We start from the raw sequence: 17,100 nt of genomic DNA on the forward strand, positions 1-17,100 counted from the left end.
AAAATATAGCTCCCGCCACCCACATTAAAAAATGAGTATTACCAATGCCATTGATTGTCCCCATTGTCTTCCTGGTCCCATTCTCTACTGTTCCACACTCACTCCAAAGAAATTACTGTCCAATGTCATGTCTATCACTGGGAAAGGTTTTAATAGGCAAGTGTGTACATTTAATAGGTAAGTATGTTCCCTGCTTACTCTTGTGTGCTTTGCCAACATTTACCAGTGAAGAGGTCTCTGTGCTAGCTGCACTTCATCCTGGGGAGTGGAGAGAGCTCTATTCCTTTACCCTTGTTCCCAAGAGGACTTTTTTCCAAATTTAAGACTCAATGCTGCCTAGCTAACTTCTTGGTTGTTACTAAGTCCTATAACAATTGTGGCGCCTCTCTTTTTTGGTATGTCTAAGATATTATGTAAATTATGAACCACCACTAAAGAGGAGCCTGTAGGATCTGGGTTTCAGGGAGGAGAAAGCTGTTTCTTTGGATGTTGGTGCTAAAGACATAGCAATATGTCTTTAACTATTGACACATAGCTTAGACACACTTTTGGTAGGCTGTATCTTTCCGAGTCAGGTGGGTGTTAGTGTTTTTATGTTTGCATGCATGTGGAGCACCTTCAGGACAATGATGGGGTGCTGTGAGGAACTGCAATCCAGCAAGAAGAAATAGCTCTGGAGGCAAAGATTTTTGTCCGTTTGGCCTATTGCTTTATCCCTTGTGCTAAAACAATTCTTAGGACACAGTAGGCACTCAGTAAAATCTGTGGTATGGATGACCTTGTAAAGGTGGGAGATAGGTGTGAATGTGGCTACACTTGAAATGAGGGCAACTCAGTGTAAGGAGGCTTGGAGTTCGAGGGGCAGTGGTGAAGGGAGGAATTTGAAAGATTGAAATGGAGCTGGTGAACATGTTAAGTCCTTTGAGCTTTATATCAGGGGCAACAGAGTTTTTAAATTATAAGAGATTTTAAGCAGCAGAGTGACTTAAGCAGACTCACATTTTAGAAATCATTCTGGCTACAGAATAGAGACCAGTTAGGAGGCTGTTGGAAAACGCTTGGAGAGAGATGCGAGTGACCCTAACTTGGTGGAGAAGCAGGCATGGAGAGAGATAAGGATAATTTAGAATCATCCATTTACAAACTGAAAGAAAGCTTAGGCAGCTCGTCTAATTTTTTAGATGAAGAATCTGAGGCCATAGAGGATTAATTGACTTACTCCTTTAATGGTTTTCTTTCACTTCTTCCTTTGTTTGTTCGGTATTTCTTAGGACATTTCTCAGAATTGCCCAATTAAGACCTTCATCCCATCACACCTGAACAATTTACTTAACTTAATTTTGCTTTTGTCTAATGTATTGGTCCATTGGTTTGTATCACCTGCTCCTGGAGTCAGAGAAGACTGCTCATTAATTTGCTCTGTAGAGCAGCACTCACAAACAGATCACCAACACTGCTCCATGTCATGCTACGTAAGGAGGAAAAATGTATATTTCACAAATGGAGGATGCAGGAAGTCTTTCCCAGTTACATATTTCTGGAAAAGTCTTTGGACAGTTTCAAGCAAAGCTGCAGAAATCAGCAAACTACAGGCTCAGGATAGACTTTCCAAGTCAGGTTTTTAATTTTTTTGTGTGTAATATGAAAGAGAGATAGCCAAAACACTTCCAGAATGAAAACCATAGAAGTCAATAGCAGGGCCCTTAGGCACTGGCTGCAAAAGGGCTCTAGATAGTCCTGATAGCAACAGGCCTCACGGTTGTACAGTTCTGAAGCCGCCGGTCCTCACCATTAATCAAAATGGCCAAAACTGCAGATGCTTGATACACATGATATAATAATATTCTAAAATAAATTCAGCTTGAATGATACACTGCCACACCCTCTCAGTTAGAAATATTTAAGTCTGTCTGATGAAGTGGTAGGGTGGACCTGACTGAATTTAATTTAACAGAGCCTCTGGCGAGGACCTAAGGGGAAGAAAGATCTCAATAGTGGGGCCTCCCCATGCAAACTTCATAAAAACTGAGTGGATGTGTTCTGAATCATTAGTCACCAGGGAAATGCAGATTGAAAACACAATAAGATACCATTTCACATCCACTAGAATGGCTAAAATTAAAAGCTGACATTACCAAATGTGAAACTACTGGAACCCTCATCCTCTTACATTGGGAGTGCGAAATGGTACAATCTCATTAGAAAACAGTATGATAATTTCTAAAAACAAATTTAAACATCTGCCCTGTGATTCAGCAATTCCTCCCCTAAGTATTTGCCCATGAGAAATGAAAACATGTGCCCACAAAGGGACTTGTGCAAGAATGTTTAGAGCTGCTTTTTTATTCATAATAACCTCAAATTAGAAATAATCCTAATATTCAACAGATTGTTGTATATTCATACAATGGAACACTACCCAGCAACAACAAAAAAAATGAACTCTTCTAATTGCACAACATGATGCACTCACAAATAATCTGCTAGGTGAAAGAGGCCAGACTCAAAAGCCTACACCTTACATAATTCCATTTATGTGACTTTTTAGGACAGGCTTAATTAATCCATAGTGATGGAAATCAGCATAGTGATTGCCTATAGAAATGGGTGGGAGTTGATAAAAGGGGGCACAAGAGAACTTTCTGGGGTCACAGAAATGTTCAGTATCTTGATTTAAGTGGTGATTAAGTGGGTATATACATTTACCAAAATTCTTTCAATTGCACATTTAAGATCTGTATATTTTACTGTATGTAATTTTTTGGAAAAAAGTCATTTTTTATTAAGACTATAAATTGTTTATACAAATAGCATATTATAAAGAGAGTACTGTTAAACAAATGAATTCTAAACTGGGCAGCAATATGTAAAAACACCTGAAATACATAATCTTTTTAAGTAGAAGTTGCTATGTCCAAACCTGTAAATCAACTGGTATTCAGTGTCTGTCAGATCGTGGACCGAGCCTCAGAGCTACCATGTAGTTCTTTGTTAAAAGACTATTGTATTGATATGAAATAGTATTAATGAAAACCAATATTATTAACCATATTCCTTATGCAGTATATAATACCCCTGTGGCTTATTTATTTTGTAACTGGAGTTTTGTACTTCTTAATCCCCTTCACCTATATAGAATACATTTCTAGAACAAGTGGAGAAAATTAAGTAGGGTTGGAATACTCAGTATTATCATAAAATTGCTAATTTTCTTAAGTGTAATATTAGTGCTATGGTTATATATGAGAATGTCTTATCCTTAGGAGATACATGTTTTGATGTTTAAAGGCAAAGTATTATAATGTCTGTAACTTACTTGCAAATAGTGATGCAAAAACAGCTGAGTGTGTGAGTGTGAGTGTATCCATGTGAGTGTATGGGTGTGCCCACCTATGTGTAGATACAAAGCAAATGTAGCAAAACATCAACAACTGTCAAACTGAGGCGGAGGGTGTATAGGTGTTCACTGAACTATTCTTATTTTTATTTATTTAAAATTTTTCATAATAAAATTTAAAAACAAATTTTTAAAAGTCACACCCCTCTATCTCCCAGAAACACTCCTGCTAATATGTTGGTTTAAACCCTTTTCGCCTTTTTTTCTCTGCACAGGTGGCTTTTTCAAACAAACAAAAAAACCCACAGGAGCAACTATACATTGGTACCTGTTCATTTATTCAATCAAATAAATTAACAAATATTTATTTAAGTATATTTTCTACAAGGTAGGTACATGAATGAATATTAAACGATATCTGAGTTTTCACTGTACTACCATAAGAATTCAATGTGCCTCATTTATTACAACTATAGTTTGTAAAAATCATCTAAGAGCAGATAGATGAAAAATTCGTGAACTTTTAGTAACTACATTATAATCTAGAGGCATCCTCATCGTGAAATATCATTGTCAAATTTAATGCAGTTATTGTTGGCATTTTAAATTTTTGCTGTTCATTCATTTAACAAATATTTACTGTCTACATTATTCAGTGCCGGTGCTGTGGCCATAAAGGTGCCAAAAACCAATTCCCTGCGCCTCTCAAACACACTCTGATACAGGATCGTAAATGTATTAGTAACCTAATTGAAAGGGCAGGGACTGAGGAATCCAGAAAAGGGGTTCCTAATTTACCCACTAGTGAATTTCGGAGGAGCTTTATGGAGGAAGTGAGGTTTAAATTGAGATTTGAAGGATGAATAGGAGTCAGACTCACGTAACTCTAGATTGGAACATGGGCTCTGGGGTTAAATGGCTTTATTGTGACCGTAGGCAAGTTATATGACCTCCTTGTGCCTCAAGGATAATGTTGTAAAGTTAAATAGACATAAGACGATTAGGTCCATGCCTGGCACTTAAGAGCTAAATTTACTGAGCACTTGGGATCGTTTAAAAAGAGTTACAATGTACTAGGCTTCATGCCGGCGTCACGGCTAGAAAAAGACATACTCTGCACCCGTCCTAGGAATCTCCCCCAGTACCACCTCCCTAACTTATTTTATACTAAAATAACCCTCTCTTCCAAATGTAAAATATAGAAAATGTTAACTTCCTTAGAACGTTTATGCTTTTTATTTTTCCCTACTTTTGCCACCTCCATCTGAGCTGAGACACTTCTCTGAGAGCTCCCTGGCAGCCCTGGAGGCTACAGTTCGAGGAACGCATACTCTTACCAATCAACAATCAGAACTGCAAACCCCAGGTGAGTCCAATGAAACCGGTCGCCCCTACAGCCCCGCCCCCCGAACGCACGCGCCAGCACGCCCAATCCTGATTGGCCCGCTCTCCCAGCTCGCCGGCATCACTGTATCCAATCGGCGTAGGGTTTGTTGAGCGGCTGAGGCAACCGCCGTACACAGGGGGCGTCAGCGTTCTGTGGAGTACGCGGCAGGTCGGGCCATGAACTTGGGGTAAGCTGGGGCGAGAAAAGTGGTCGTATGCGGGGAGGGGTGAGGTTGGGTTGGCTCTTGGAGTCCTTAGCGGAGACCCTTCGAGGCCTACGGCTCCCCAGGCGGCAGTGCCCGGCTTCCTGAGGTAAAGGGAGCCAGGGGATGGGGTCGGCTTTTGCGGCTCCTTCAACCTTCATGTTTCCACTTCGTAACTCAGTAAAACTGTCCTCGTCTCCCTCTCGCCTCCCTCATTTACCTCAGGATGGAGAGAGAGGAGAGGGTTGAGAGGAGACAAACGGTAAGGGCGGGTGGAGAGAGAAAGCTTGGCGGCTTCCTGGGGAGAAATCCTGGCTCAGGCCCGGGTGCTTTACGACTCTGTGGAGTCTTTGCAGAAAATCGGAGCTCCCGTGGGAGTTGAGCGCCTGCGGTGCGAGGAGCCGACGCTTCTCGAGGAATCACGTATCACCTGTGCCTGGCACCCCATAGGTCCTCCTTAAGTAGTGTTTGAGTAAATAGAAAGGACGACCGTTGCGTCGTTTTCATCACTGGGAAGTTTGATATTTTACGAAGATAAAAGTCACCAAACTTAGGCTAGTGCACATCGTTTAGTAAGTGATTTTTTTGTTCTAGAATCTAGGTATATAGAAATAAGTCTGCCCCTGAAGGCGTTTGCAGGGCAGTAGTGCTGAATAGACGCGTTTTACAGTTTCATTCGAGGTCTTTTTTGAAGTTTCACAAACGTAAAATGAACTGTTCGTAACCTTGGAACTGGGAAACCCTTAAAACCCGTTCTTTCCAGTGTTTCACTTGATCAGTAGTTGAGGTTACTTGATTTCCCCTACCTTGGCATCACCGCAGATTTCGAATTTCTTTACATTGGCACGCTGGGTTTAATTATGTCTCTTGGACATAACTTTTGTCCCCATTGTTTATTGACATACATTTTTTTTCTCTTAAGTAAAACAGTGAATAAACAAACCGTGTGTACTGTTTTTGTTATTAGTGGAATTTTTATTAGGCTTTTAACAGATATTCAGCTCTTGTTGGTAGTGTCTCATTACTTTTTGCTCTTGCATTTGGCATTCACAAATATAGTGGCCAGAGTTTATTATAGGTGTATTGCCGTGATGGTAATAAAAGTGTCACTAAATGTGATTATGTGTTAGTCGAAATATTGAAAATAGAGTGGAACTCTGTGCTCAAGCAGTTAATAACCCTGGTGGCAATATTATAGCTCATTTTCAAATAATGCTCCAACAGGCCATAGAATGTTAGTCATGAGACCACTGTGAAACTAATAAATGATAGCTAGATAGGTTTTGGTCCTTTAACTTAGGTGAGGAGTTTTGTAACAGCATTATTTTTTGCAGTCTAGAGTTAGGAAAATTAAATGTTATGATAACCAGATTAATCTATTGCTTGTCAGTAACAAAAATAAGTTTCAGGTTAAAGATAACAAGATCCTTGTATTGTTGGAAAGTTACAGGAATTTTCTCCCTATGCTTTTAAATTTGAGTTTGGATTGAAAACTGTTTTTAATTAAAAGAATGATTTCAACTATACCTCAAAAAAAAAAACCTATAGAAAATTTTTAAAAAATGGTTTAATATTTACAAGATTCCTGTATAAATTCAAAAGAGCAGATTTACTTCCCAGGTTCAAGTGAGCATTTCTGGCTATTTAAAATGTTGCTGTTTCTTTAAAATGACAGACAACTTTCTTTTATTTTGCAGAGATGGTTTAAAGCTTGAAACTGAATTATTGAATGGAAAAACCAAGCTAATATTGTCGCCATATGGTATGCTGTTACTGGAAATCTAAAATACTAACTTTTAAATTCCTTCGTGCAATTTATACTTCTTTAACAGACTTTTTTGCTTGTAATGGAATATTTAAATGATACTTTGAAAAAAGCTGGTTTCCCTAACTTCCTCAAATATATTTTTAGCCAAATCAAGTCAAATTACATCATTGCTTACCACTGTCAGTATTTATTTGTATAATTTAATGTTACAGTATATTTCACCTGTATTATCTCTTCATTATATTTGTATATTGCAAATATCCTCATTGCCTAATGAATAATCTGGGTGAAACTTATGTAATTGTGTTCTGTGCAGCTGAAGAAGGTATAGTTTGAGAAAATTAAATTTATAGTGAGACTACAGTTTTAAAGTCATTTTAAGTATTTTAAAATACAGAGTATGGTTTGGTAGTCTTCTCACATTATTTTTTCTCTGATCTGTTTATAGTTTTTCCTAGGAAAATAAAGATGAAATAGAAATATTTGTAACACTGTAAAAGAATACTCACACAGGACTTAAGGTTAATGCTTTGGGGGTTAATACTTTAACTTAATATCTTCTTAAAACAATGCAAATTAAAATTTTCTTTTGTGACTGCCTTCGTATGCTTTTCATTGATAGTTTTAGTAATTTTTTTTTCTTTTGTAGAACATAAATCAAAAATTTCTGTAAAGGTAAGCCAAATGATTTTCACCTGACCTGTTCTCAAATGTAAAATGCAGTTTTCTTTATAGTTTTTTGAAAATAATACCTGTTAAACTATTTTAAGGGAATGATAGTGAAAAGTTATTATTCCCTTGCTTTCAGTCTGGTCTTTTCACAGAAGTGGAATAATAATTTTTCAGTTTAAAATGTCTTATAGAACCCTTATCTCTAGATCAGCTTTCTGCAATGATGGAAATGTCCTAAACTTAGTGCTGTCCAATATGATAGCCAGCCACTAACTATGTGTGGTTATTGGGTACTTAAAATGTGACCAGTGTGACTGAGGAAGAATTTTTAATTCATTTAATTTTTAGTTAAAATTTAATAACTACTGTACTGGACAGTGCTGCTCCCAAGATCTTTAAAAATAGAAATTCAGACTTTTAAGAATTTTTTCATGCTCAAGTTCCATTTTCCCATACCAAAAGTGTGTATTTGATTGACAAAATCTTACATTTAGCTTCCTACTTTAAGAGATTACACTTGAGGTAAATATAATTTTCCTTTTAACTTAATTTTCTTTATCAGGAGCCCATAGTGCTTTTTTCCTACAAAATACATTAAACCACTTTAAAATTTTGATATCATTACTTTTCTTGTTTTCCATTTCTTTTTCCACTTTTAGATTAACAGCAGCAGAAATTTCTATTCTCCTTTTCCATAACTAACTGTAGCCCCTTTTATTTTGCAGCACCTGAAACCCTTTTCATATCTGTAAATAGAGCCCAGTTTGGATGATTGGCACTTTTTACGTCTGAGCCCTTCATAGCTTTGCTATTTCTTACCAGTTTAATCAAGGTGAAGAAGTTGCTTGAGTCCCCAACATATCAATCACTTGGTAAATGGGTGATCATGATCAGAGTAATTCCATAAGCTATCTATAAAAATTATTACATGCATGTGTGTGTATACACACACACAGTTTATACATACCTGTGTATTCCCTTAATGACTGAGTACAGATTGTACATTTTTTCCTGGACCTGCCCTATTAAAATACTGCAACTAACTTTTTATTTGAGTCACATTAACAAATACAGTGCATCTTTTCAAGCTCCTAGATAGAAAACTACATGTAATAGTTGATTTTTATTTTCCCCTTGCCTCTATTCTCTCTCATATGTTCCTTTTTTGATTGTTTCCTTAATGGGTTTGCTGTAGTTAGTACATTTGTGATGACATTTCATTATCTTTTACCCAATTTAGAGTATCTGGAGAGCTTCTTTTATGCCTGTAATAAAGTTACTAGTCTTGGACTTTTGGTAGCATCATTACTAAATTCTGTCACTGGTCTAGGGATCTTTTATTTTACGATTTTTTCCAGAGTAACTAATATGTCTCAGCTCATGTTAATCTTAAATTACTCACTGTCTTAAAGCAAATTGGGTTTATTCCTCTTGCTTTTGGGATTCCACAATACTGATACATGGTAACTATGTGAGGTGGGGAATATGTTAATTAGCTTGATTGTGGTGATTATTTCACAGTATATACATTTATCAAATAATCAAATTGTATACTTTAAATATATACAATTTTTAATGGTCAATTAAACCTCATTAAAGCTGGAAAAAATACTGATGCAACCTAAGTCTCTCTTCTATATTGATTTTATTACAAGGAGCTTCTCTTCCTTTATAAAGGTTACTGAGATCCTCATTTCTTTCTTTGCTCTTTACAGAGACAAAAACCAAAAAGAGTAGAACTGTCTTCCTTTCTGTTTTAATCATTTTACAGTTCCCCAAATCTCAGAATTCTTGAGCTATATGTTGAATTCTCTTTTCTGTAAGTTACTCATGAGTTCTCTCATAGTGCTTGTCTTCTCTCCTACTGGGGTAAGCTACTAAGTGACTATAACACTTAACCTACAGTTCTGTTTTTCCTCTTCCTCACAGGCTGGATTCCTGTCAGCTTCATAGTGTACTTTTTAAACACAGCTGAGCTCTATCTCTTCATCATCAAATTTAACACATGTGTGGTCAGAGTACTTTCTTAATTCTGTCATAATCTCCTGCATTTTTCTTTAGTCTGTGGTAATGAATATGAAGTAAAGATGACTACCAGTATAATTTCTTAAGTTTGTGTAGGAAGAGAAATGAGAGAAATATTAATGATTCATTGTCAGCAGTAATTTATGAATTTTAAACTCATGCTTAAAATTGTCTCACAATTAGTTGAAATGTAAAGCATTAAAAAATTTTTTTCACAGATATTTCTACATGTGAGAATTAGCATAGTGATACACTAAAGGATGTATACAATACTAGTGCTAGGTATCACATTGTATATTTTAAAATGTTAACCTTCTCTGATTCTAGTGTTGGGATCCTGGCCCCATGTAAATTGTAAAGTTGACCAATGTTAAGTAAATGCATTGGGCACTGCCTTTATATATATTTTTTATGTCATGAAAAATACTAGTAGAAATAAAACTAGATAAAAGAACAATATGCTACATAAAAATTTATATTACACAAAGACCCTGTTTGATCTATTAAAATTCATCTAATTCAGTAAACGGTTGGGAAATGACTTGGGCTAGATTGCTTTTTCTTACTGAGTAACCTGAAGTTAATTGAATGTTTATTTGGTAGTTCACAATTTTTTGCTGCCTCCATTATTGTCCTCTGACATTAAGCTATAAAAATTGTTCAGAACTGAGCTGAATATATATTGATCTCATGCCAATCATTGCTCCCTACCTTCATTAAATATTTTAGACTATTTTTTCTGTATATTATTTCTGATATAAGCGGAACGTGGCAAAATAATTCTGTTTAAATTACAGCTTCAATTAATAAGTTTCTGTTTAACAAGTGTTTACTGCAGTATGTGTGTATAGCTCCATTCTTGGTGCTATTTGTTCTGTGACTGAGGAAAAACGAATAAAACCTAGTCCTTATTTCCTAGAAGCAGGAATGTCAGTCAGGTAAATAACTGAATAATATAAGTTGAATAAAATGTGTGCCATAGTAGGGTTATAGAAAGAAAACTTTGAAAAGAGCAGCTGTTTGTGGTTTGAGGAGACCAGAGAATGCTTCATAAATGAGATGACCCTTTAATTAGAATGTAAAAGATGAGGGAGATATTTATAGTTAAAGAAGTAGGGAAGTATATTCTAAACTCAGAAAATAGTGGGCCAAATACGAAGGTACAAAGCACAATTTGCATTTGGGAGATAGTGTGTACTTCAAGGGGAAGTGTAGAACATAAAACTTAGGGTGTTGGTTACAGTCATGAAGAGTTTAAATGTATACTCAGAGGTTTGAACTTAATTGATTTGCATGTAGGGAGTATTAAAGAATTTTTGAAAAGTAGACTAGATATGATTTGGTTGTAGAAAAGGACAGATTATTATAACAAGGGTGCCAGAGTCTTATGAAACCCTGAAGTATGGTGGTAGCAGAATGAAAAGAAGGGAACAGAAATGAGAGACTTTCGAGATATGTTAAGGGAATGCACTGAACTTAATGGTTTAGGTGAGAAACTGATTAGAGAAATGAAGTATTCAACTGGTAATCATCCCAAAAAAAAGTGAGTCAAAGAAGGATGAGATTAATAGGAGTTGGAGACTAGGTGGTAGGGCTCAGCTGTGTAAGCTATGTGCTGTCTGCTGATAATTTGCTTAATCCAGACAGTGGTTTTCAAAAACTAGAATGCATTGTTAGTGTTTAAAAATTAGAAGTTTTAAGGTAAAATACGGCATTCTTGGTTCTGTTGAAATACTGGGTGATCTAGCAGGTAGACTCAGATTCCTGTTTGGCAATGTAGGCTGCTTCTGAGTGGTGGCTGCCTCTTTTAGACAGAAAAATCCTCTTCAGTTCATCCTAGTTCCCATTCAGCCTCGTTTACAGTAGGTATTTAAATTTGCCGCCTCTCATTTAGAGAATTCTATCAAGATAGCCGTAGAGATAGGAGAGTAAAAAGGCATTTTAGATCGTAGTATTGGCATTATCAAAAACCTGAAGTCTATAATAAAAGGGAATAGGTGTGGTGAAGAGAATAATAAAGAGATCTTGTAGCTGATAGTAGAGGTACATTTTGAAAAGTAGGATAAAATAGGATTGGCTAATTGGTCAAACTGTGGTTATATATTACATAGTTTATTGAAAGATGTAAGCCAGATGAAAGCCATGTGCCATTTACCCCATTCTTTCACAGCAGGAATCTTGTCTAATTCATTTTATACTGCCAGCATTTTTCCATAGTGGTAATCACCTAAAAAGCAACACTTAATATTGACTGAATGTTGAATTATTTTAAATTAGTTGGGTTTTCAGAAATGTGTAGTGGATTAAATAGAAGATAGACTTGAGATAGGCAAGCTATAATCTAGTAGTGTGGTAATGAATACCTGAATTTAGGCATATTGTCATATAAATGGGGCAAAAAATGTAAAATGACCATAACTCAATAAAACAATGTTTAAAAAACATTTGGGCAAAAAAGATACTTGCTGGTAAGCTCAAGAAGACCATGAAGGAAGATAAAGAGTCAAAGATTACTCCATGATTATCAGTCTGAAAGATTAGAGCAACAGTGCCACAGAAATGGGTTATTTTGGAAAGGGGAGCTAATTTGGGGGAGAAAGATAAAGAATTGAGCCTTTAAAATGGTACAGTTGAGGATAGTCATCCAACAAACATTTACTGAAACCTACTAAGTTCCACTCACTATTTAGGTACTGGGGACAGTAGTGGACAAAGCAGACAAAAATCTCTGCCGTGTGGAGTTTACATTAGAAAAAGTTTGAGATTTGCAAATGTTAGCCACTATATATAAAAACAAATGTTTTCTTCTGTATAGCACAGGGAACTATATTCAATATCGTGTAATAACCTTTAATGAAAAAGTATGAAAACAAATGTATGTATGTATGTGCATGACTGGGACATTGTGCTGTAGACCAGAAATTGACACATTGTAACTATACTTCAATTAAAAGAAGAAAAAGGTGAAATGGGCAGAATATAAGCAAAATAAATACAGAATATTATAAGACAAAAATGCTATTGAGAAGAATAAAGGAGAGAAGGGGAAGAGGCATGGTCACTTCAGAGGCACAGTAGTCTTGGAAAATGGGGTTGCTAGGGAGGTGGGAGTGAGGTTTGAGCAGGACATGTACAATTTTAAATAGGGTGTTCAGGGAAGACCTTACTGAGCTAGTGATATTGGAGCAAACATTTGAAGGAGGTGAGTGAGTGAGCTATGTAGAATCTGAAGGAATAATGTCCTGGTCAGAGGAATTGACTAAGGCCTCTGACTGGAGATTCTTGTTGAAATTGGGATTGTGGTTATGGGTAGTTACAAGATCAGTGTAAATATCACTATGGGAATAAGTAACTCTGGTAGCATGAAGGACAAGAGTGTAGGAGCAGAATTTAAAAAGAATGTGAGGCCAGGATATTGAAAGAACGATCTATGGATCTACGTGTATGAAAGCACATAGAATTAAGACAGAATTAAGACAGGTTAGAGGGTAAACCACAAGCTAAGTTATTCAAGGACTAAGGGCTGGTAACCTATGTCTATAAATGCCTATAAAGAGAAGAGGTAGTGATAAGGGTATATAGCTCAGCACTAGAGTGCACACTTAGCATGCACAAAGTCCTGGGTTTAATTCCCAGTACCTCCATTAAAAAAAAATGAAGTAGTATGGGTGACATAAGATTCAAAGATGCAGTAGAATGGACTGACAACTAGAATCAAAGTTCTTCTGTAATCTTCGTTATCCTGAAATAAGATAATTTCTAGTTGTTAATGAAGCTTTCAAATCAAGATTTACAAAGGTTAAGTGTTAGTTTCTTATGGGTATGTTAACTGACTAGGAAAATGGAAAAAAAGTTTGGAGGCCTGACTTACCACAGATTATATAAAGATAATTGTTGATTTTTCATGGGCTGTTATAAAGAATAAATTTCTGGTGTTTTAACAGATGGGAAATAAGACCAAGATTGCAAAATGTCCTTTAAGAACTAAACAAACTGGATACATTCTAAAATCAACACAAAATACTTGTGTCAGGAATGAAAAACTTTTGCAAAGGAAGAGAATTGGTTCAGAAACTTCACTGGCAAAAGGTGGAAAAAATAGTATCACTTTTTCACCCACTAAGGATTTATGCAAGCAGTATGCAGATAAAGACTGTCTTCATATCCAAAAAGAGATTTCACCTGCAACCCCTAATACACAGAAAAATAGAAACCCTGTGGATGCATCTGTCGTAGCTAAACAGCAGCCTTGCAAAAAGCACATCACAGCTTCAGGTATGAAGAGCAGTTTCGTTTGTCTAACACAAGACCAACTACAACAGCTTTTGATGACTATAAACCAAGGAAATAAATCTATGTCCCTGACTGAGAATGGAAAGAAGGAAGAAACAAGTAAGATTTTTCTAAAGTTTTTTTTATTAGTTTTATCAATATTGTATGTGTTTTAGAGTCTGAGGTTCATTGTATTTTACATAACTGTGCCTCTTACATTCTAATTTAACATATAACAATCTTTTAAAATAAGTGTTCTTTTAGAGAACATTCTCTCTTATGCAGTTACTTTCAGTTATAATATGCCATGTTTTAAGATTAATGCTCAGTATTATTGTTCTCATATACCATAGCCTTAGGAAACCCAGCTTCTGTGGACTCTAGATGTTAGTACAGAAAGCTGTTGTGCTAATTTTAGAATGTAGGAGGCTTTACTTACTTTAAAAATAATTATATGAAATGTTCTTTAAAAAAAATACTTCTAGTGAAAAATGAGGGAGCCTTACAGTGAAGATTTTATGTGAATTGCTGAAAAGGATCATTTTCCTGGCCCTCGCTTTTGCTCTTCCTGACCCTCAATCCTTGCTAAGAATTGGCAACACTATCTTTAACCAATGTAAAATGTTGACTTGGAAGTTGTGGAGTGTTATGTGCCTCTGTTTTACTAGTCAGGGCATTGTCTTATGTTTTTTAAAGACTTCTAGTTTCAGCTTTGACCTAAGGAATTGTAAATATAAGTAGAAATACCATTAAAATTTTGTTAGACAATAGTGAAATAAATAAAATTAACAGTCACTAAGAATAGGCCCCATAGCTGGTTTTGGGACCAGGTAGTTCCTTAACACTCCCAAGGTGGTCAAAATGGAGTCATTTATCTCCTCTTGGTCTAGATTATTCTTTGTAAAGAGAGGGAACTGCTTTTGTCTTAAAGGCTAGAGGTCTAGCTCAGAAAACAAAAACTAAAAACTTAATAGGCATAATGCAGTATGATATCAACAAAGTTAAAAGCAGAATTTGCCTAATTATATAATGGCCTGCACATTAGATATGCTTTCTCTCCATTGGGAGAAGTATCACATTTTTGAGCCAAGCATATAAACCCTGTATAAAACATTTGGAATAGATGCATTTGGGACATAGAGATAGTGGTCAATGGTAAAGTTCTTCACTGATTTCCCAACTAAATTAGAAAAAGACAAGGTAATGAGTTTTTCATAAAGCTCTTTGCATTTATTCTCCTTTAAGTTGTAATCTGTGTTATATTTGTAAAAGTATTGTTGGCAAGAGTAAATGGAGGTTTATTTGTTGTTGCTTGTTTTCTTATTTGATACAAGAAATTGTATAACTATGCCCATACGTGCGGGGCCATTTAACCCCTGAGACTCAGTTTTCTTTTTTGACAAAAAGGGAATCATAACACCCACTGCAGAGACTGCTGTGAGAGGTAATTAATTAGGTAACGTATAAACCTTTAATGTAAAGTTTTTTAAAACTATAGTAGTATATCAAGATAAGATATTATTATAGTACATGTAATTTTAATATTAATTATAAACATGCATTTTACCTTCTAGGTCAGTACAGTCTAAATTTAAACAATATTCCTGATCAGCCAAAGGATGAGAACATTATGGGACTACTCCAAAAAACTGAGGCTGTTTCATCTGTTCAGGATGAAAAAAAATCTGTTTTAAATAAAAATCAGGTGACGTCTAATCAGTATGAGCAGAAAATTGCCACGTATGTAGCTCATAACTGTTATTGTGGGGTCATCTTGGGAATATGGTTTTGCTTTTCCTTGACTTGCTTGTGAAATATTTACTAGGAATATTTACTAGAGCTATTTAAAAGTTTATTACTTAATTTTTATGGAGTAAGTTGTATGGAAATGTATAATAAGGTTTTTGTTATTTTTTCGTTTTGTCTTAGAGAGAATGTATGGAAACCAACAGACATATTTAGTACCCTGGGAGAAAGAGAACGTGATAGAAGTTTGTTGGAAGCAAAAAAAGCCCAGTGGAGGAAAGAGCTTGGTGGGTAATTATTGTACTTTTTAATTATAGTTTTGTTGGCTTAAGGAATGTATATTGAAGATGAAGTATATCTTCAGTATGATATTTTCAAAAGTCTTATAACATCGAATATTTAGAGTGGTTGTCTACAAATACATAAGAAACTGTGTGGTTTCACATTCCCTTAGGTTATATCTTTTGGTTTGGTGCTCTGTGGTATGCACCAAAAGCCACCAGTGAACATTAATGTCATCAGTAACATTCTGGAGCTCAAAGATTCTTAAACATTTATTTCATGAGAGTCCATTTTCATATTTTTTCATTACAGAAATTCTATGGGTTTAAGAGGGATATAGCTCAAGTGATAGAGCACTTGCTTAGCATGCATGAGGTCCTGGGTTCAATCCCCAGTGCCTCCTCTAAAAATGAATAAAATAAATAAACCTAATTACCTCCCCCCACAAAAGAAAAAAGTTAGAAATTCTACGGGTTTAAAGATGGTTTTATTTAAAAATTATTTTAAAAATAAAACATTTTAATCAAGAGTCATCAATGTGATATCAATCAGTATATCCCATACAAAAACAAAGCATTTCTTTTTGTCAGTCTCTGGACATTATAACAGAAAAATTTGTAATTTCTGTGAGGGTCTTAATATGACTAAGATCATAAGTAAGAAACTCCTGTTACTTTTTGCACTAGACTTAGGGTCCAGGTATAAGAGTTTGGAAAATAACGTGAAGTGACAGTTGTACTAGTTGTACTTCCTAGGAATAGTACTAAAAGCATGAAGATGGGCTTCACTCTCTACTCAACTGGGAAGTCCTGCAAGGCAATCATAACCCTGCTGGACAAGCAGAAGAAATAGGGAATGAATTGATGCTGAAAGTCAAGTTAACAGAATTAATAGAAGAATGAAGAAATTAAACATATGGTAGAATAAGAAGGTTTGGAGATCTGATGTGTGTTTATATCATAATTTCAGCTTTAAATATTTTCTTTCAGTACGAATTTAGACACAAGATTTTATGTATTTTACTTTTCAGCAGTTATAAATGATAATGACTGACATTTATTAATTATTTATTTAGTGTGAGGCCCTATACTGAAGCATGGGCACTATTATTACTTTCATTTTACAGAAGAAATGAGGTTTAGAGAGGTGAACATCAGTTTGCCCACAGTCACCCAGCTGGGAAGTATTTGAACTTGAATTTAACCCCAGAGTTCTTTGACTCTAGAGTTCTAGCTTTTAAGTTTCTTAGTAATGACGGAATGAACATTACAGTAGAGTAGAACCTCACAATAATTAGCATAATATAAAATATGTTGTTCCTGAAAAGTTGTTCCTTATTGATAATTACAATAAAACAAACATTTTTACATTCATTTCTGCCATACTTAAATTTGGTTCTGATTAAATGT

The 17,100-nt window shown here is 35.5% G+C and overlaps 1 protein-coding gene across 2 annotated transcripts in view; it reads left to right on the forward strand.

Moving 5' to 3' along the window:
- Positions 1–4,839: 4,839 nt before the first annotated feature.
- CCDC66 (coiled-coil domain containing 66) overlaps positions 4,840–17,100 on the forward strand; it is a 54,265-nt gene continuing 42,004 nt past the window's right edge. For both annotated transcript variants that reach the window (XR_012060677.1, XM_006196425.4), the window contains exons 1-6: positions 4,840–4,911; positions 6,624–6,688; positions 7,344–7,369; positions 13,336–13,783; positions 15,238–15,403; positions 15,593–15,696. Coding sequence is in view for 1 of the 2 variants with exons in the window: in XM_006196425.4 (XP_006196487.3) it covers positions 4,901–4,911; positions 6,624–6,688; positions 7,344–7,369; positions 13,336–13,783; positions 15,238–15,403; positions 15,593–15,696 (820 nt within the window). In the remaining variant the exon portion in view is untranslated. The remainder of the gene's footprint in view (positions 4,912–6,623; positions 6,689–7,343; positions 7,370–13,335; positions 13,784–15,237; positions 15,404–15,592; positions 15,697–17,100) is intronic.

This window comes from Vicugna pacos, chromosome 17 (genome assembly GCF_048564905.1).
Source record: "Vicugna pacos chromosome 17, VicPac4, whole genome shotgun sequence".
NCBI lineage: Eukaryota > Metazoa > Chordata > Mammalia > Artiodactyla > Camelidae > Vicugna > Vicugna pacos.